Genomic DNA, 21,764 nt, shown 5'->3' with positions numbered 1-21,764 from the left:
TCGAATAAGGTACGAACATGCTCCGTGAGACTATCACGACATAAGACACATGGGCTAGTACCAAGTAGGCGCTGAAGGAATGAGTACCTGGACAGGCCTGCTCAAGAATCTGTCGTTGGATTCTTGACTAGCTTGATTATCAGACTGGAGACTGGGTGTCATTGAGGATTGATGTTGACAAGGGTCTTTGTGCCAATAGAAAGAGAGCTGAAAGCCAAACCCGTGCGATAAATCAGATTTACCTGCCTCTGTCCTCATCAGTCGCACCGTACGGTGTATGTACACTGCACCAAGCTGACGTTCGTGTCAGATGGGATGGGATGGGATGGCATGGCATGGCATGGGGCGGGAACTCACAAACAGTGGAGTGACAGTCAAGACCCGGGTCGGGCGAGGTAATGCTTGTAAGTCTGTTGGCTCTAGCAATCCACTAACCTCCCTTCTAGTACAACCCACTGTACTCGTTATTGGCCAAGATCTAGGCGATGGTCGCCTGCTTTTTTAAGGTGCTCATCTGTGTAGGCTTAGCCCGCAAAGGTTTAGTGCTGGAGAGACATTTCCTTGTCTTAAATTAGCCAACGTTTAACGCCTGTCGTCGATCCTCCAGCTCCAGCTCCAGCTCCAGCTCCAGTTCGCGCTGGAGGACCTCAGCCGTGAGTGATTTCGTTTCTCGCGGATAAGAACGAGTTCGTCAAAACTACCTCTGGAAGGGATTTTCACATTCTCATCGAGTTCTCCAAATCGTCAGCATCTTCAGCCCTGATTAGGTACTACAGGTCGACACGCATGGCACAGCACGTACTCGTCATGATACGTTTCAAGGGTCATTCTTGGGAAATATTAACCGCCACTAATCGCGATCTTAACCCACTAACGCGGATTTGAATGGGTTTAACATACTACAGGTTCACTCTGGCTTGGCGGCTATCCACGCTCGCGCAATGATGGCCCTAATCAGAGGCGACCGTCACCAGGAAGAGACGTCTTGCATCAAAGTGTCCCAGGCCAACCATCAACATCAACCAGCTTGTCAGAGGATGCTCCGCTCATCCCTGGCCTACCCATTCTCAGGCACAGACACAGTTCCTGCTCTCTCGGCCTACCTATCAACATCCAACGCCAGCAACGCATCGCCATCGCATCACCGTTGCGGCTGCAAGGAATGCTTGGACTCACTCACACCGGCACATATTCATCCACATCCGTGCAATAGAAATGGCGGCTGAACGGGCCTTACCGTCCTGTTGCGTGGCGTTAAGCTCACTCAACCCCGTGTGCCTTGCTTGGACTAACATTAGCGGCCATGGACTTGGCCGTCAATGACTGAAAACAATGTCAATATGACTTCTCTCGACGATGCATAGCCGCTGTCAATTTGAAAATGTTTGATATTCATTCGGATTCGAGTGCATAACCACCTGGGACAGAGCCTAGGAGATAAATCCCACCTCCCTTGGCAGCTGACTACACAGCTCACAAAGTCATCAATCTCCCGTCTTGGCCACCATGTTGGAATTTGGGCATTGTCACTACCTACATCAAGGTACCCTTCAACTTGACGCCTCCGTCCCGGCTCACACACCATCTTCTCCCAAGGATGACAGGGCGAGGCCGCCAGGGTCAGGTCTGGAATCCCATGCTGATGCAGGTCGTCCTGAAGAGTAATAGATGGGATCAGCGCAGCGCTCCACTTCCACCGATGCCTCTTCAGGCTGAGGTACGTACTTGAGGCTCTGCTCGACCAACTCAGGGAGTGCCCAATGCCCGCGTCTGCGGGACTCTCCAGATAGGCTGGAGAGACCTTCCGTCCATACAAATTTTGGGGTCTTTATAATCTATTAAGATGTCTGCCCTCGCCCTCCAACATGGCGACTACTCTCTATTGTGGTCCACTGTTCAAGCAATCCCTCCTTTCCTGGTCAACACTTTGTGAATTTCCCTTTTTTTCCTATTCCTACCTTAAGTACTTACATCAAGCCTCCCACTCGCCTTGGTTCCCCGAGCTTGTGCTACGGGTGACTTACACGTCCAACGTCTTACGTTACCAACTCGCACATTTTGCACTCATGATATACATGCCCATTCGCCATTCCAGAGCTGATGGTTCTCAACTTCGACGCTAGAACTTGAACCGCTCAGTGGCACTTTCTCCTCCAAGTTTTCTTCGCTCTGGAAGTTCTGGCATACCGTGCTCTTTGTTCTTCTTCTTTTCTTTCGCCACCAGGAGCCTTACTCACAGTGCCTCTCTAAAGAAGGGGATCTGCCATCACCATGACCTTCCAATCACCCTATGAGAAGAACAACGCAGCTAGTTGTTTATCTAACACACGTTACTTCTCCTATTCCAGCCCTGACTCAATCAATCACGAAGACTTCACTTGCCAAATTGATCCCCTTCTCCAACATATGGCACCCTATCCCGGCCACGAAGGTACCTACTATGGTACCAACAGCATGCAGAGATATCTGCAGGAGCCCCAGAGCAACTACTTCATCGCTTCATCAAACATTGATATCCCAGGCACCCGATATACCGGAATATACCCTGATATGAGTTGTCCTGCTCATCAAAGTCCACAAGTCCGTCAGGGCTCTCCAATGTCCTACCAACCATCATCAGCTGCGAGTGGACCACAAAGTCCCAATTGGACAGATAATGATGCACATGTCAGCACTCTAGGCCCTTCTACGCCGTCCGATGCTGCAGTCTTGTCACCGAACATCGTTGGTTCAGGCTCTCTGTCACCTAGTGTCTCCCTTTACGGATTATCGAGTGGTCCACAAGGATATGTGAACCCGGCTGTCATTGAGCCAAGTCAACCCTTTTCTGAAATCAAAGAGGAGCAAGAGATCAATGCTTTCACCCTCGACATGAATGCTGCTTTTGACGGCGCCACCCCCAATTCCATCTACCAAGGTGACGGCTCGAGTTCTCCACCGACTTTCGACCCTTCACCTCCAGAGTTATATCCTCAACCCGATACGAAGACGGCCTACCCTGATCCTGGCGACACAGATCTGGACATAAATCTCGAAAACGAAGCTGAGACTGTCCATGGCGACGATGGTGACGATGAATACAGACCCAACTGTAGAACTAAGTCACCTCGAAATGCCAAAGGTGGCAGTCGACGTGGCCGTACCAGACGACTAAGTTCCAGTACCCATGCTAGCAGAGGAAAGGTTACCAAATCACGGCCTATTACCCACGGCACCCCAGCGCGGAAATTGCTCTCCTCATGTGAAAGCATATTGTGCATACATTGCCAGAAAGTGTTCAACGACGACGTATCATTGCAGAAACACATCAATGCCATGCATACTCGCCCTTTCATCTGCGTCTTCCATTTTGCGGGCTGTAACCACGCTTTTGCAAACAAGAATGAATGGAAAAGACATGTTTCCGCTCAGCATTTGAACCTACACTACTGGCTTTGTACAACTGGTGCCTGCGGATATCCTTCAACCCCACTGAAATGTGTCTTGGGCACAGCTACGCATTGCAGGGTCTTTAAAAGAAAAGACCTCTACACACAACACATACGCCGGATGCACGCCCCTGAGGAGGTTGCCAAGGCTGACAAGAAAAACAAAACCTTCCCTCCTGAATGGGTAGCTCAAGAGAAAAATTTACAGGAGGAAGCGTTCCGACAGCGTTGCAAATTGCCAGATTACATGCATTGCCCAGCCCAGGGCTGCACAGCAGTCTTTAATAACGGCCATAAGACTTGGGATGACCGAATGGAGCATGTCGCTGTTCATCTTGAGCGTGCCGCCAAGAACGAGGAACCACATGTCGTTTTCGGCGGTACAAACGATGAGGCTCTCACGGAATGGGCTTCTCACCCCAACGTTCGTGTCATTGCGTCCACTAGCGGAGGGTGGGAGACATGTCAACCGCTTAAGGCGGCCAAGACCGAGTTATCAAGGTTAACCAGCGTTCATGACGAGGGTCTGGATGAGGACGCAGAAGGTGAGGAATGCTAGAAGTCATACGGTTGGCTTCATACAACCAGTGCATCATTTCTTAATATTTGTAAGTTTTGCGTTTCACAAACTGGTGTCGCAACTGCGTTTTGTTATAGCTGCAAACTGGGGTCGTAATGCTGAAGGGTCGCGAACAATGTATTATGTATTTAAGCGTTTCTTTTGGCGTTTCTGCAGTTATTATACCACCATCGTATCTATACAAGCTCCTAATCATGATAATTTCTGATAAGAATGGGTTCATGTTCTGTTTTACACAGACAATGCATATAAGGAGGGAATGAATGCGAAAATTAATAGTTTGGTCTGGTCGTGCTTGGTTTGCACAACGACAGAGTTGCTGGTGTCAGAACATATTTTTTTCTTCTTCGACTTTCTCTCCACACTCCATCATCCAAACTAATCACTGAACCATTTGGGTTCCTTCGCACGAAGCGTGATGCATCGATACAGGTTGCGTTGCCATACCACGTTGGGCACGACGTTGTTGCCGACCTTTGCATGCAAGTGCGTATCCAGGCTCATGAGCTTTACGCCATTCAATGTATTCTTCATATTTTTGCTGCTGAATTGGGTCAGGGTTGGTCGGTTTCGGAACATGGTGTTGGTGAGGTTGATAACAACTACTTCCCGGCGTTGGGTTAAAGAGAATCTGAGGCGCTGCAGAAGTGCCCATAAAGTGACCCGATGTAACAGGATACTGTTGTAGAAGAGGACTAAACATTGCTAGGCTCGGCGCATTGCCGAACGTGGCAGGCGCTGGCAGGATTCCATGTCCAAGACCAGGTAGCACTCCAGGGGTGAGGATATTTCTCACTGGAGGGCCACAAGCACCCTCTAGAGATCCATATTTGGCGGGCGGTGATATATTTGATGAGTAGTCGACCTCTCCTTGATCCTGTTTGTTTAAATCGGCTGTACTTACCACTGGAACAGATGCATTCTCTGTACTGTTGGCACCAATGTCTGACTGTAGTACGGGAACAGAAAGGTCGTTCATGTTATGGAATGTAGTCCTGGTGGTGTTTCTAACGCTGTCTTCGCTTCCATTCTCAGTCTGACTTAGCAACATACTCTTTAAAAGCTCGTCTTCTGGAAAGTTGACAATTCCTAGAGTTTGCGGTGCTGTCGGGAAACTTCTTTTGAATGACAGGAATTCCCTTGCCCGAGGGTTCAACCCATGTGTGAGGACATCAGAATCAATTCGGACTCCGGAGTCATTAGATGAGTTCTTTTTTCTCCGTGAATCGCTATAAAGAGAGCCAATACCGGAATCAGAGCTTTGTTGTTCAGATTGGCTCGGTTGCTGGCTTGATTTTGGGCCCCAAGGACAACCATGGCTGAAAAAAGGCCTGTTTGTATCTCTCTTGTTGTTTTCAGTCTCATTTTTTGACCCTCTTTGAAGCTTCTGCAGAATTTTCATGAAAGCAGCTTTTCTGCGTTCGAGCTCTTCACTCTTTCTGGTTTGCTCAGCTGGCGATGACAAGCCACTAGGTACCTTTGGGTGGGATTTTGCATGTGCGCTACCGATGTTGGCAACAGCTGGGTCCTTCAGCACAGCTTGCCTGGCCTTGTCAGTCCTTTCTTTGTCGAGTTCGCTCTCGTTTCCGGCCTCTGTGGGGAAAATATGGCGAGGAGTTCGACATCGTTCCGCATTGGAGTTATCAGTTCTTTGCAAAGTTCTTCGCTGTTTTCTGACAACACGTTGCACGTAGGCAATAGGACCCTCTCGGCCAATGTTAGGGACTGCCGTTCTATGCTCCTGTGGGCTAGCAGCGTAAGAAGGAAGGGGTGAGACTTGAAGAACGCGGAGTTGGCGGTCCTTGCTATGGCCACCGGCCAGGTCGACGTTAAGCCGGATAGTACAGAGTCCACCCATGGCATCAGCTGCCTCCACATTATCATGTTCTTGGTTGGTAGAAGACACCTTTGAGTCCTTGATATAAGTCTCAGAACCGTAGAGACAAGGTTGGAATTGATCGGAATTGTCAATAAAAGTCCATGGAGATATGCTTCCACTTCTCATATGGGACATATACCCTGCTTCTGTACCGTTGTTGAGAACCTCGTGACTATGTGGGCTGGCTTGATTTGTGCTGTTGGTTGTGTCAGTAAGGTCAGAAGCACTGAATCCATCGCGTCGACGCCAGTCTGGGTTTTTCATTGCCTCAGCAAACTTTGAACTACCGAGGTTATCTTCCGAGTATTCCCTTCGTGAAAGAGACGGTGCCGAAGATAGTTCCTCAAAAGAATCATCAGTGGTTGTGTCAGTTGAAATCACGGATTGAGCCATTCGGCTTCGAATCCTCTTTTCGAAGGCCATGCCGAAATTTGAGTCTTGAGCGCCTCAATACGTTGACCGGAGATTTTCAGATGCACCACGAATCCTAATCAGATTGGATCATGGGAAGATAGTCTGCCAATGTTTGCCAGTGTCAGAAATGCCGTATGCTTCTATATAAACACAGAATGAGTGCTTCGTGTAGTATGCTAGTGATTCTTCTGCGTCTTTTCTTGACGGTCAGCAGTGCATACGTCTCGAGTTCAAAGTTTTTAGCCTGCTGTTTCTATTTGCCGTAAGGCATTTCTTCCATTTCATCCAAAAACCAAGGTAAGTCTCTGCCCCAAAGTTGTAGTCCCGGCAGAGGAAATGTTGAGTGGTGCCTACCTACCACGGGTGTCAGTCTCGATTCTTGTATCAGACAACCAAGACCCCAAGTCTTCAAATTGAACCGATCGATAATTCTCAGGGCAACATACTGTTAGGTAAATACGAGTAATTCAACGAAACTCGTAAAGGGGAAACTGCGTGGCCAGGCGCTTCGCGGCAAAGGTGCTAAACTTGCCTCAGAGGTGGAGTGCCAAAAAGGGGAACTTGATAAGCTTCGGGGACGATCGCTGACAAGTGAATTCGCTTTTGCTCAGGCGTTTTTGCCAGAGCTAATTTGTTTTAATGCTTCGTATAGCAGGATAGATTGTCCAAAAAGGGGCGTTTGGCTATCTTGCAAATGAAGGCCAAGCTACCTATGGTGGTGAAGATGGAAAACAACAAATACGTGAGGGCGATCGAGAAGACGACTGCTTTGATAGCAGTGCTGAGAATGTGGAAGGCACGATTAGATGAATCATACAGAACGGAGAAAGAACTCAAGTGCAACGCCTTTGTCACTTCTTGCTCTCCTAGGAGGACTCTTTCCCTGGGACTCAGAATTCGACTAGGCGAAAGAGCTGATTCAAGAAGGAGGGAACCTCGAGCTCCGACACGTGCAGAAAGGTACAAAGACTTCGTACCATAGTAGAAATCCGGAATGTATGGGAAAATCTGATAGCACGTATTTGTGAGCGGAACCACGCAAGGTGTTTAGATTAGTGTTTTGGTATTTAGATACTTAATTAGAGGTATCCAGAGACGGCCAGTAACCCAGTGAAAAATTGAAAGCCCAAGATATTTCAGAAAGGACAAACACTACAAATCATAGGTAGGCACTTGCTTTCGCATGCTTTTCATGGTTCCACGAAACAATTATCCCTGATACTGCTGGCCACCCATGAAAGCAGCAAACGCCCTCTGTAATATTGTTAGTGACAGAAAGACCACAGGGATGAAATGACTAACCGCATTCCGGGTTTGCATGTAGACTGTTCCCGGACCAGTAAATTTACAAACCAAACCCTCTGCTGAAGCAATGCCTGAGATGATACCCCCAGAGGCAACACGCTCCATTACATACTTGCAGTTCCAGGCAATCAGATGTCCGTTATCCACGATGTACTTCTCCCCCTCGACAAGCTATTCCATATGTTAGCCTCTGAGAACAAATGAAAACAAGTTCAAGAAACCTACTGTTTTGTGAATGATGGCACCAAAACTCGAAACCCACAACAATCCTATACCACTGATCTTATAAACCCAGAGACCCTCGCCACTGAACATTGCCTTGCCCAATCCTTGTCTCTTGAAGTCTTTTATAACGCCTTGGGTACAAGCTAGAAATGCATCGTGGCCTACGGACCAGGCTTCCTTGCCTGTAAGACGAAGGGTAGTTATATCACCAAGGCTGTGGGGCGCAAGAAGAACCTCTCCTGGACCAATATATGTCGAACTTGACATTTCACCTCCGGTGATCATCTTCTTCACACTGAACTTGATTTGGCCTTTCAGAGTAACCGAGGGAGACATAGCGATCATCGCACCAGGCTTGCCAGTCATGGGGCAGCCCATTGCGAGCTGGATGGTGAGAATCGTGTTGGTATCGCGGTGGCTAATACGGTAGCTGCCACCATTGAATGTTCCAACGTCATCAGACGTGGCCCCTGCCCCAACGAATTGACCTGCCTCGGGTGCCCCAGACACAGTCATTGCAACTGCTGTTCCGGGCTGCTGTTGAGGCTCCTGCTTGAGCTTCTCAATGGGATATTGGTTGTCACCCAAAGGGGATACTGGCGGTGGCGGTTCAAAGTTCTGCTGAGTAGACTGGGGAGTCGCTGCCGGAGGAGTCGCTACTGGAGGAGTTGGTCCAGGCCTCATGGCCAAATTGCTCTGTTGGCCCGGCGCATGATACTGATTTTGCGGGGGCGGAGGTGTCGCCTGAGGCAGGTTGTGCTGAAAGTGCTGCTGATACGCTGGTGCCGAAGTTGGAGGAGGAGGATAGTAGCCCTGAGAGGAACTATGAGAGTGATGCTTGGCTTGTGGAGAGGGAGTCTGCTGCTGAGCCTGGGGAGGAGCCGGATAGTGAATCGGCGTCGGCTGGTGAGGGACTTGGGGAGATGGTGTATGTTGAGGAGGAGCAGGGTAGTTCACAGCCTGTCCGGGTTGAGGTTGAGCCTGAGGTGGAGGAGGATAGAATTGTGTGCGATTAGCCGGAGGAGAGGTCGGTGGCAGCGCATATTGATGTTGCTGTTGCTGCGGTTGAGGAGCTATCCAGAGATTGTATGGTCAGCTTTGCCAAAAGGTCTTTGTGGAGAGCTTTGCGAACCAGGTGAGCTCTGTGTCGCGCCGGGCGGAGCTATTGAGGTGTCATGATCAGTTTCGTTGTCATGATACAAGACTCGATGTGGACCTACGAGGATAGTAATGCTGCTGGCTCGCCATAACTAGGAATATTACCACAATGCGTTAAATAATACAAGAGCTTCTGCACCGAAAGACAAAATGAAGAAGGGAAGAAAATGTTCAGACCCTGAGAGAGCCAGCCTTCTTACGACAGCTCGACTCTGCTTCCTTTAGCCGCCGTAACATGTGCCAAGCTAGGGTAGCCCCGCATTGATATCAGGTTCCATCTACCACGATACTTGGGTCTTGGGGTTTGATGATGGAGATACCTGGACGGAAAAAGCTACAGCACTTTGGAGAACATCCTATCATCTACATATTTCTTGTAAATGCCTTTCAATATTGTTTCGGCATTTGCTTGTCTCATCATCGAAACGAAACGGCCGCGTCCCAAAAGACCAAGTTCCCGCTACTCATACAACAAATACAACACAACCTGCAGCATGCAGGCTGTTTCATTCAAGGTCATGCCCAATCACTGAGTGCCATCAAGTCATCGGCCCCTGGCTCAATGAGCTCTGTGGCCAGTTTAACGTAAGCGCCTACGCGGGGCAATAGTCAGCGCGTAGCTAGCATCTCTATGAGCCTATTGGTTTGAGAGAATATTAGCCCGCGATTTTCTCCTCCATTCGGAAGCTCTGGGGTCCAGTGCTGTGAATCCATGGAAAAGAACCTAACCTCAAACTTGTATTACCTAGTTATCACACGTCGTCACGTGGTAAACCAAATGAATTTCCTGTTCTTGACGCGCGGTATCGACGTTTTACACGTGATGTGAGACATCAGTTTTACATGTGGATAATGGAAACCCTGGACCAGCCTGACATGAGCAAGTCCTTATACACTTTAACTGTTTGTTTTTGGCATTCTAATCAGAGGCATCAAGTCTCTTTGCATACCGACCAAGAAGGCCTTGCCCCAAGTTCCATTTGTTTACAACATGCCAAGGCCCGTTACCCATGGTGCCCTCATTCCATTGACATGGCCATTTCCTGGTAGTTTCTGGGTATGTTTATTCACACTGCCAAGGATATGGTGGTTTCAGCTCTTATTCATCATGAAGTTTAATAATAAGTATTTCCAGAGGTCAAACCTGCTGTTCACGCCCATGCAAGCGTGTTTGGCTTTGAAACACACTTCATCTAAAATACGCAGCCAGCCGCATATACATGATGGATATTTCATCTTGCTCTCAGGGCCCAAGAGGCAGTCTGCAAACGATTTAATTTGGAGAATGATAATCTCCGAAGGAACGAGATATCAGCCATGAAGCTCCAAAAGTTTTAGGCATGCAGCACAACAAGCCACTTATGAGAGCCTTCAGCTTGGTAAGCGACCATGTTAAGGGTGCCAACCGATGAAATCATCTTGAACCTAAAAGTAAATGGTCAGGGTATTGACTGGCCATACCAGATCTGACAGAGTATCGTGGAAAACTGGAGGCACGATCTAAGATCGACATCGTGGAGCCTCCTGAAAGTTGACTCGCCCAATGACACCAAAATGGCACATGCTTTGTGACGTTGATAGGGCTCCATGACCCGGGAATACCACCCCCCGGTAGTGGCGTCTGTATCTAATATGGAATTCGTCTTGTGCTTCTCGTGAGAAGTTGTCTTTTGGCTGACCTATAACAGGCTGTTTTGCGAAGATGGCTCTTTGTCCTGCTGCCCTTCTACTATGACCGAACCACCTCCGTGTGTCCCATGGTGGCACTCCAGGCGCCACAATGCAGTGATTCCTGCAAATGATGGACGCTCCGTTCCGTTCCGCTTTGCCCGGTAAGGCAATGCTCTTCTGCGGTAGCTGAAGAATCACCGGCCTTTTTGGTTACCACAACAGCCTGGGGCGATTCAAAGAGACCGATATATTTTCCCAGTTCTAGAGTGCAGCAAGGAATCTCCAGACGTTTGAACAACATGGCCCTTGCGTCAAACAAACCAACACCACCGTTGATTCCTTGCGCCGCTCAACCTCGTGGCCGTTGGCGTCGACATGGCAAGGCGAGGCTGGGCCAATGCGGCCGTAGGTGAACTTACGAGATACCCAAAAGAGAACCAGGGCGTCGTAGATGTATTTTAAAGTTTGACTATTGAAAGCACTGTTGGAAGCGATGCATGTCAGAGAGACTTTGTCCCTAATTGACATGTTTGATAGCCGAAGCCCAGACGCCACTTGTGCACAAGGATGGTATTTATGGCTGGTGGTGTTTCAATAGCAGCCTAGACGTTCAAGTTCGCCGAACCACCTCTCTGACGCTGTGGATGTTAAACTGCGGATACTGTTGATGATAACGCTTACCAAAATTTGGATGCGAGGACCCAGTGACTGGAAACAGCTTGAACTAGAGAATGAACACCAGTGTACAGATTATCAGATCGTATTGTAACCTGTCACATGAACGGCTTTCAGCCTCATGCAGGGACATCCACAAAGTATCAACATCATAGCGCAAAAGCCATGTAATCTCCGTCGAGGCGAGAAGCATGCTTTGCCGTGACGTCGAAAGATCAGCACTGTTCTCGCATAGTTGGAGGTTTGGCATGTCATCACCAGTGTTCAGCAATAGCGTCTTTGGACAGAGACTCCATCTCATACTTCCCCGAAGAATAAAATGTGTATCTGTCAAGGAATCAAGGCGTCACAGGAATTTCATCGTCAGGGTGGAACGAAAGCTCCGAAATATCTCCATCAAGCCAGCGACGAAACCTCCCAAAGAAGACAACCAATATGATATGTCATAAGGATAGCTGATATGGCTCTCAGCATGCGAGCTACCTGCGACCCAATTTATGCATCCGAGCCCAGAGGCGTGAATAGTTGCTCTCTTGAGCTGAGGTCCAGGCACGAGTAATGATAATCGTACAAAAAACGGTTAATAGTTTGGCCAGCACTAGATTCAACAAATTACCTTATCTTCCTGACTCGAGAAACATCATTTTTAGAGCTATCATGGCGATCGAGATGCTAATTCCGAAAGGCTTATCACTACCCGCTGGATAACCAGATGAATGGCGCTTTTCACAGAAACCAGCTCTCATCAAACAGAAAATTTCTGCTGGGTCTCTGAGTCAAACACATGCATGGTATTTGCGCCCGCTATACTTCAGCCAGGTGTTCCCATGCGTTGTATCGTTATACCTACTCGACTGTTCTCCACAGAACAGCTTAGCGTTGAGATTCATGGTATGTAATAAGCGCAGGTGGCCTAGAACTTCCCGAGAGAGATCAGCGGGCTAAAGTGGATAACAGATCGTAGATGAGTTTCTTCCAGATTAGCTCAAGTAGTTAGTTGATAACTTTACTTCCCAGTACCTCCCTCGAGGTAGAGGACAGAAATCGTAAGACTGGCCTCCGCTAAGATCCAGCTACCTGCCACCAATCTGATTCTTGAGTTTTGTGTTCCCCCCTTTGCTTTCGTCTTGCGCATCATCCTCCCACCCCTGTCAGATTGTCAGACAAATGCCTCTAGTCTTAAGAAGCCTGAAAAATCAATCCTGGGTGAGACATGATCGGGCATCTTAGTCCGTGGGTTAATAGCCGAAGCGAACTGATTTCCTCTTCCAGATGAATTGTCTAGCATTTCTTATTACCGGCCTAGGGGAGGAAAGAAAGTCTGGGACCTCGATCCTAAGTGATAAAAAGACTTTGGTAACTTAGCATAAGCTTCGCATACCTTTTGCTGAGTTAATTTTCACACCTTCTATCACAGATGTTTTCTTACTCCCTGAGACCAGCTCATGCTGGCTTGTGACCGTATGAGAAGCTAATCTTTTTGGGTCCAAGTAACACAAAAACCCGTGTACCAGTAACAGTGAAAGCAGCACGTGGAGTCAGTACGCCAAATCAGGAACATTGATTGCGATAGCGGCCGCTCACTTACTGTCCCTTAAGTTGGGTGAGAGGCCCAGACCTTCAACTCGTTCAGATAATGAAGGGCGAGAGAATAGCCTAGCCCCTTGCGGGCTCTTTCTAGATGTCATCTACTCCGTATGCTCTTGATTATTGCTAGGCAGAATCCTTCGAATCATTGGCACACCACAATCCGACCCAAAGGGTCGGGTTTGTCTTTAACGGCAGCATTACCAACACCGTGGTCCGGAGATGGAGCCTATTGTGCGTGTGTCTGTCGGCAATACAGTAGGGCTCCAGGACCATGTCTTTGGACCTGTCCTAGAACGCTGAGACTGAGATCGGTGTTGGTTGGTTCACAAAGGGCAGAAATAGGTCCAATCGTTCTGGTGCCGAAGAGCGCTCTCGAAAGCGCCTCATGCGTTTCGAAATGCTGACCTGCGTAGACTTACAATGCAGCACCTCGTGAGGCCCCATTGGAACCCATAAGCACGTGTTCGAGAATCTCAACCAACAGGGTTTGAGTCGTGTTGTAGAAAATGTCCATCCTCTGGTGGGAAGCCCATCCATACGTAGATATAAACTGATCAGCATACATATACCGATCGTAATCGGTATCTGGCCATCGAGGTGTATGCAAACAGGGAATCAGCTCCTTCGATGTGCGGTCAGGTACTCCGTAAGCTTAGGTATGTACGATTTGGTCCTGCTACAGCAGCGGATTGCCAAGTTTCATCCCGATCGAAGTTGGTTCCTGCTCCGTCACAGGCTGTCATGTGATCTGGGGGCTGATTATCAGCACGCCAATCCCGACTTGCAAATTTACGAGCCTGAGCCACGGGTTTAGAAGCTAATTAAGCCTCTATAACCCCCAAATTCATCTTGGTCTTTGAGTTTTGCGAAATTTGATGAATAGCTGCTGTGTGGTCGCTGCTCTTCTCCTGACTCAAAGGCAATTAACACTCGGCACCGAGACGATTTATGGCTTCGGAGGTTCAGCTCACAAGAGTTTAGCGCTGAGTGCTAATGGAAACCAAGAGCCAGGCTCTTCCCTGGTTCTCCGTGGTTAGGGACGTGCTAGAACTTGGGCTAATAGAAACTGGATAGCACATCACTGTTTCAGGTAACTTATTAGTGAAGTTGTCCACAAAGATGGGATCAATGAAGACTTTTTTTTTAGGAGGTTATCTTGGTTTTTGATAAAAGCGGATGATCTGTTAAAAGGAACGGCGGAAGGCTGAAGATCTTGGCGGGGTGGACCCAAGGAAACGGAAAGATGCGATTGGACGTGGAATCGGACATTTAGTGTCTTTGTCTGCCCTACGAGGACGATGGATCTGTTGGTTATGTTAGATCGTGAATAGAAGACGCTGGGGTGTTGCATCAATTGTAACTAACAACATGCGTCAGACGCCCGAGCACATGGGACCATGGATGTCTGTGCATCTCAGTACCGTATCATGTATCACGTAGCTACTGTCAGATAATGCACTGTTTCTGTTGTGTCATAAGCGATAAATGCTCACGGCGCGAACATTCCAAGACCTTGTCGATGTAAACAGCAAGTCCAACTGCCAGCTTTAGCTGTTAGCGTATGTGAATATGGTTGAGATGGCCTAGGTACTAGGTAGTTGAAACATGATCCGAGTCTCTACGGTTGAAATGTCAGAATCACCAGCCAAAGCCAAAGCCAAAGCAAAGGGACCTGAGGCTGGGGGCCTTGGACGTAGGTGGGTGGCACTAGGCCTTGAGTACTAGTTGAATTGCTAGACAACGCCGAGGAATCAACCCTTTTCCCGCTGAGACGATGATGAAAGGGAGACGCGGGGTGGTATGGATGGAAACAGCTACAGCAGCAAACACAGACGGTATTAAAGGGCTCTACTTGGGTCGAATCCCGCGTCGTGGTGTAGACGCTGACGCCAGTGGGCGGTCAATACTCGAGCTGACAACCCTCCAAGACGGTCAGCCCTTCTTCATGTATGTATGATTTCAGGGGTGAGATTGAGATCGGACTGTGCAGTTAGTTGGACCAGGGAGCAAGATCTGCAGTGTACAATTCATACGTGAACGAATCATATCCACTATTTCCGACTGACTGGACAGTGATATTACCGGACAGACTGATTGATGTTCAATTGCGAGGGCTGATTTGACTTGATTCGCCTTGAGCGTGAACTGCATCGAGGTGTGCAGAGACTCCTGATAGGCTCACCCTTAGCAAAAAGGACATAAACATGGGCTGATGTGCATTTGCATCCATGTCAACTCGCACCAACAGTGAGAGCGCTAAGGTATCGCCAAGACTATGATGGGCCAATCGCACTTGTACAAAAGACCGGAGCTCCACTTGCACCGCAACTGGGACCACCCTAGGACACGCTGTCGGATTTAAAGACCCGGCTGTCGGTACAACCTAGAGCAGTGGAGGAGGCTTGATTGCTCCGGCTGGACGGTCACTGGACGGGCGTAACACCTACGCCTTCGGTAGAGACATCCATGGATGCAGACAATCTGCCAGAAACAAAGAAATACAGGTACGCACGTTACAATACGTTGACAGCCCGAGTTACATGCAGTACCTACTACCCAAGGTCGTTTGCTCAGCGATATCCCTTGGGCTGTGCACTCTAATAAAAACCCCTACCATCCTGTCGGATCATTAAGCTGAATTCAGTAAAACACGACCTACACAGAGTTAGCAACTCAGATAGCCTACTAACCTCCGCTACCATCCATAACAAGTACGGTACCAAGGCTAACCTTAAGGTACTAAGTCTACTACCACCACCATAGAGTAGTCCGCTCCACGGCCCACCCCAGCAATGAAGCGGCGTCAACGCCGCCTGCTCTTCTAGCGCAGCGAGGATACCTTCATATTACCTGTCCTGCCCTGGTTCCCTTTCCGTCTCTGTTCCCTCTGATCTTCCTTTCATCTATTTCCGTCTTAAACCTCATCTTTCATCTCTAAAGTTCTAGCCACTTTACAGTCTCTTTCACTCAAACTCCATGGGGCAGGTCATTATCCCCAGCTGCCTCTAGCGATGTGCGAGCCTCACACAGGAAACCAGTGGAGAGACTCGCCTTCAGAGGCACCCCAACACCAACACCAACGTCAGCAGGACATGATTATCACTGCTTCATGTTCAAGTGCAACTACAATAATGTCAACTGAAAATGCGCGAATAACCCGACAACCATTATCACCCCCGAGTTCACCACCCGCCTCTTCATTGATATCCCAATCTACTAGGCCTCTTCAATCTCAATCGATTGATGTCCTTGCTTCACAACTTGGCAGCTCTTCCCTGGAACATTTCCATTACGACTCTTCCCGCTCGACTACACGGCTTCCGGAAACCGCTCTCTCGCCTATTTCATTACCCGACGATGACTGCATTAATGTACAGTCGATACTCAACCATCAAGGTTCCGACTCCATGGAGCTTGGTTCCCACAAAGACATGAATACTACGAAATCTCGTAATTGTGATCCGAGAAACGCCCAAGAGGATTTTGCTTGCGCTCTTGGTGGACCTTTCAATCCATTTATGCCCATTGCTGTTGATCCTACAACTCTTAGTGAAGGTCAAGGGAATGCCTCAAGGTCAATGTACAGGCCCAATGCAAATGGAGGGTTCCAGGTGGATGAAGGATACTGTGAAGACGAGGATGATTTCTCCTGGCTTCAACCACTTGTACCGCGAAGGACGACCGGTACGCCCGAAGGAATTAAGAAGCGTTACGAGCTCGGGTATCGAAGATCCGCTGATGCGGCAAGTCGTTGTCGCAACACGATTCACAGTGTACCTCGAATGCGACGGCGTGACAAGAAGAGAAGCAGGCAATCGCAAACCCACTCTACGGCAAGCTCCGTCAGAGGCCGTTCGGATTCATAAACCTCGCAGATGGTCATTTCGACACAGTGAAGTGCTCATATTTCTGCGGTGCTTCCTCAACATATTTTTCTTAACGGCATACATGGTGGGCGCAAGCTTCATGTTACATTGCAGTTCTTTCAAGGACGACTGACTCACGCATCACGGAGTTACACGGATGGAGCATTTACAAGACGAAGCATCTGCCTTCTGAACCAAGGCCAGGATGACTGGGCAAAGGCGTTGCATTGATTTTGAGCCCAGAGAGCTTGGGATTTGTATTTCGGTTTTTGTTTTTTTTTTTTTTTTTTTTGCTTGGAATCACAGCCTGGAGTTATGGTATCACGACCGGGAATATTTTGTTCTTTTATGGGCCTTGTAGTCAGGAGGCGTTCCAGGGTTTATATGCTTGGAAGACAGGACCAGCATGGGGCGCATTATCATCTAGGGAACTCATGACCAAAAGGTTCAAATGTTATGGCCAGGGAAGCAAGACAAGACCGTTGCATAGTATTGTACGATGGACAAAGTCGATATCAGTATTTAGTACTATTGTACGTTAGTAGAGCATCACACAGCGTCTGGTCTCGATGAGCAGACGGAACTGTACCCCGTGGGATATCACGAAAGAAATCAAACAAATCGTGTACAATTGACACTAAACAAAGTGTCAGGTGGTGCGTTACGTTTGTGTGAAGCTCTGAACCCATGGGGGCTACTTTGACGAAGAGCGCAAGAATGACAAGAAGCACAAGTCAATTGTGGGCCAGGCGTCAATCGGACGACTTGTAAACTCTATCGAGCACGGCTGGTGAAGCCATCACCAACTGGGCTGGGCAACTATGACGCCGGCCCCGCAAGGCCTTGAGCGTCCACTGACAAATTGTCAAGATACGTAAGCAATGGATGTCTAGCGTGTCAGTCGGCAAAGGCGTCTTCATTTCCCACGCATCACAGTGAGGGATCTATGCCCATCGTATGAGCGACTGTCGCATATAAATCGATTCATCGGTGCCGTCGACAGCCGCGCGCCAGATCAGCGCAAGCCTCTGGAAAGAGTTTCATCGGCCTGGGCTCGCCAATGACGGTGGGTAAACGGGGGAGGGAACCAGTTCACTCAGGTACAGCGATTCCGTAATCTAAGAGGCCTCAGACGAAACAGAAAATTCATTTGTTTACTATTGAGAGTCATGAGGACTGGGGCGTTGATGAGGCGACGAGATCAGACAGGCTGAAGGAGCATTCTTGACATGAGACATGAGACATTCACGGAAGAAAGATCCATGGTGAAGATGTATTTGTTTTAATTGAATGTGTCGGGTGAGGGCGATGATCGATCGGAGGGGGGACTGAATGACAATCATAGTGGAGGGGAGACGGGCCTAGGGAGCCTAGAGCCTGTCAGATCTGATCAACCCCCCTGTATTGGATGTCATGTCAGATGCAACTATGCAATGCAACCAATTTATTTTGCCGGGGCTGCAAGGTACAGTACACGAAGCCAGGATCAGGCCAGGACCAGGGGCACTAGAAAGCAACCAGGGGCTTTGTTAGCCTGAACCAGAATCAATATCAGAAACTAAAACCAAGATAGATGCGATGTGCTGCAACAGACGTAATGCGATGCTTTGCTTTCGTGGAGAGATCATCACTAAACGTCACACCGTCAATCTTTGATCAATTCGAACGAGCACTTAAACTCTACACTTCTGTACCTGTGTCCAGGTGAAAGCAACGCTCCGCTCATGATCAACCGGCCCAACTCAAACTTTCGCACGCTCACTTCCCATTAACGCTCTCCTCTCCTCTCCTCTCCTCTCCTCTCTTCTCCCCCCTCTCGCCTCTCGTCTGTCGCCTTCTCGCCCTTCCCGCCCATAAATACTAATGCTAATGCTAGGCTAACGTAGGTACACCCGTAAACTCTACTTTAGCCCATCCCAGCGCCTCTGCCACTTAGTCTTGGGTGGCTTCGGGCGTCCAGAGCATCACCACTTGCCGTCTCAGGAGAGTCATGTCAGTCGTGACTCTTCACTCACGCTCAATCGTCAATCCATGGCGAATGTCATTTATTTCCTCGAAACCAATTTCAATCATATGTAAACATATCACTCGTTCGATTAATTAACATTTGCAACACGGAAGAGATCGTCCTCTTTAAATTCCCATTCGGAACAGACAAAAGGGGGTCAATCATCAGTCAATGACACGAGAATCTTTCTCAATGGAATGCTCCCTCATAGCCCCGTGCATTCCTCCCACTGTCGCACTCAAATCGCCCTCATCCAAGTAGCAACCCGACCCAACGGTCTCGTTGCTGCGCCAGAGTGAATTCGTAGTCCTTTCTTTCTTACTCTCATGACCCTGATTCTGACCCTGTTCATCAATATCTTGCTACTATTCTCAGCGAAGACCAACCTTGATTTTTGTCCCTGTGTCTTGCCCGTTTCTCTGGTACCCGTTGCTAGCTTGTCCGTTGCTCCATTGACTTGACTTCGGCCATCTCCACGCCTTGCCAGGTCTCGTTCGCTTACCGGCCGAGTCCCTTGTTGCTCGTCTTGAACTTTGTTTTGCTGCCTCTGACTGGCCCAGGCCTCTCGCCTCTCTTCTCACTATCGCTCAAAGACTCCTCAGGCTCCGGGTCTGGCTCCTTCTTTTCATTCCCTCCGTTGCCATTCTTTTGGCTCTCACCTCATTCATGCCATCAACCTTCACTTCCACTTCGACATCTTCGTCGTCTTCCGTAACTCTCTCAGCCAGCCCTAGGTGACTCGCTTGGCTGACCACGCCTCCATTACATCCTCACCCATCAGCTTCAACTACTATCGCAGAACAGCAGTCCAGTATCCCAATGGCCTCTTGGACCTTGCCCTATCGGGTTGAGGCTGTCGACCGCGACCCAGGCTTCTACTGGCAGGATATCGACAATGGACCTAACGATGGAGCAAACGACTTCTTTGGTCAGTTTCTCGACTTTGATGGCGAAATCCCATCTTCTATGGCCGATCCACACGGTCATAATCCATCAATGCCGGCCCTAGCCAATGGACTTATCCTTGACCATCCCGCCGAGTCCACTGCATCTGCCTCGTCAGGCGTTTCAACAACTGAAGATGAGTTCGATTTCTTCTCTTGCAGTTCTCAGGTCGACGCGACAATCCCCTCTCAGCCAGCCTCATCCGCTGTCGCAAGTGCATCGCATGAGGTCGATCCTCGAAGCCTCGCACTTGCGAGTGTCGTTGGACTGGCGGATGAGAAGCCTCCCCTAGTGCCTCGAGTCTCTATGTCGGACCCAGAACTGCCCCGAGTCGATGGCATTTCATTACACTCTTCACCTGGGAAGCGGGTGCCTATTTCACAACCATCATCGCCAACCCCACCCAACACAATGGCCAGGAAACCCAACAAATTCGTCGAGGCACTCTCATCCACGATTCGTAAAGCCAGTAAACTTCGCAAACCCAAGAAGCTCGTTGCCATAGACCGCCCAGGCTCTCCGACCATGGACAATCCTCCTCGGGCCTTGCGCCTGCAGCATCACGAATATAGCAACGGTAATGACGCATTCCCCCCATCGCCGACATGCGGGCCGGATAGCACCAACTTTGTTCATGGGTTTTGTGACGATCCCTTTAGTGAAATTCCTCAGCCGCCTCCGAACAACTCTCTCCGCTTTTTCAGCACCAACGGAATCCACACACCAGCAGAATCCCCAGGAGTCAAGACTGAACCTGGCCTTTACCATCCCGACATGGCAGGGCAAGTTCCTCAGTCAGCTTGGCAGCATCAGCAACACCCGCACTCACACCCTCATCCACACCAGCATCCCCATCCCCATCCCCATCCCCATCCCCATCCTCATCCACATGCTCATCCTCATCCACACCCACACCCACAAGCCCATGTTCATCCTCACCCACACCAGCAACCTGTTACTGTTGTGGGTGCTGCCCCCGAGACATGGCCAGGGCAAGAGTATATGACCCAAACCCCTCATCAAAGCGGGTGGTGGGATCTAAATCTTTTAAACCAGAATGGAGAATATGTTGTAGCCGATCAGCAACAGCAGAAAAACGCCAGTCTCAACCTTGCCATGCATGCTCAGCATGCGGAGTTGCCGTATGAATACCAGGTCCACGATCCCAATTCGGCTGGACTCATGATCCATATGCCACAACCGCGAAACGCCTCGGCTCCCAGTCACGACCTTTCGTTAAACACCCAGACTTACCTCCCTCCACCGCCTATCCCTCCAACATCAGAACGCCATCGTCCACCACGAGCCCCGTCTTCTGGAGCACGACACTTGTCTTGCTCTCCAATCCGTAAGACCCGCCAGCCGTCCATTCCACCCACGCCCGCCACAGCACACTCGCGCCATAGCTCCAATGGGTCCGTCGCATCAGCTCGCAGCGCCTCAGGTCGAGGGATAGTACCGGGGACTCCCACGGCAATGCGCAAGCAACGACGGTCTCGAGATGCAAGCGGCAGCAGTGGAGGCGGCAGCGAGATCGGGTTCGTCAATTTTACTCCCAGCGACGGCGGTCTCCTAATGACAGGTGTTGCGCCGAGCGGCAGTTCCAAGACCAAAGCGCGAAGAGAGCGTGAGGCGATGGAACGGAGGCGACGACTAAGTGAGGCGGCCATGAAAGCGGTGCAAGCAGCAGGTGGCGACGTCGACAAGCTGATGGAACAAGGCTTTGCGTTTTAACCCCTCAAATTCAATCTAAATCGGGTCTATCGAATTTTGGTTCTTGGTTCCTGCATGAGGCCACGTAGGTGGCTGTCGGGACTTGCCGCAGCGTCTTTCAGATGCAACTTCACATTTTATGACATCCATAAAGAGTTGATGATGCAGAGATGAAAGGAGGGTGAGGGGAAGAATATGAATTGACGTGGGAGGACTAAGAAATCAAGTGGCAGGCGTTGGTGTTGGCGGTGAGACAATCCCAATTTGCATCGGAGCTAAAGGAAGGGTGGGCGTTGAAAGGGAAATG

At 49.3% G+C, this 21,764-nt stretch overlaps 4 protein-coding genes across 4 annotated transcripts; 2 read left to right on the top strand and 2 right to left on the bottom strand.

The window, feature by feature from the left end:
* Nucleotides 1–2,271: 2,271 nt before the first annotated feature.
* Nucleotides 2,272–3,987, top strand: FSUBG_2829 (PR domain protein; the record flags this gene model as incomplete). Its single annotated transcript, XM_036680644.1, has 1 exon — nucleotides 2,272–3,987. One exon carries the CDS (start codon nucleotides 2,272–2,274, stop codon nucleotides 3,985–3,987), a length of 1,716 nt encoding a protein of 571 aa, XP_036541685.1.
* A 403-nt stretch (nucleotides 3,988–4,390) lies between these two features.
* FSUBG_2828 (uncharacterized protein) lies at nucleotides 4,391–6,310 on the bottom strand (the record flags this gene model as incomplete). Its single annotated transcript, XM_036680643.1, has 1 exon — nucleotides 4,391–6,310. The coding sequence occupies one exon, from the start codon at nucleotides 6,308–6,310 to the stop codon at nucleotides 4,391–4,393; it is 1,920 nt and encodes a 639-aa protein (XP_036541684.1).
* Nucleotides 6,311–7,510: 1,200 nt separating this feature from the next.
* Nucleotides 7,511–9,079, bottom strand: FSUBG_2827 (DUF124 domain protein; the record flags this gene model as incomplete). Its single annotated transcript, XM_036680642.1, has 5 exons — nucleotides 7,511–7,555; nucleotides 7,604–7,777; nucleotides 7,832–8,904; nucleotides 8,964–8,993; nucleotides 9,052–9,079. The coding sequence occupies 5 exons, from the start codon at nucleotides 9,077–9,079 to the stop codon at nucleotides 7,511–7,513; spliced, it is 1,350 nt and encodes a 449-aa protein (XP_036541683.1).
* A 10,539-nt stretch (nucleotides 9,080–19,618) lies between these two features.
* On the top strand, nucleotides 19,619–21,478 carry FSUBG_2826 (regulatory wetA; the record flags this gene model as incomplete). The annotated part of the gene is made up of 1 exon (XM_036680641.1): nucleotides 19,619–21,478. The coding sequence occupies one exon, from the start codon at nucleotides 19,619–19,621 to the stop codon at nucleotides 21,476–21,478; it is 1,860 nt and encodes a 619-aa protein (XP_036541682.1).
* Nucleotides 21,479–21,764: the final 286 nt, after the last annotated feature.

This window comes from Fusarium subglutinans (assembly GCF_013396075.1).
Source record: "Fusarium subglutinans strain NRRL 66333 chromosome Unknown NRRL66333_c0000025, whole genome shotgun sequence".
Lineage (NCBI taxonomy): Eukaryota > Fungi > Ascomycota > Sordariomycetes > Hypocreales > Nectriaceae > Fusarium > Fusarium subglutinans.
This window is presented reverse-complemented; position numbering and strand designations above follow the sequence as displayed.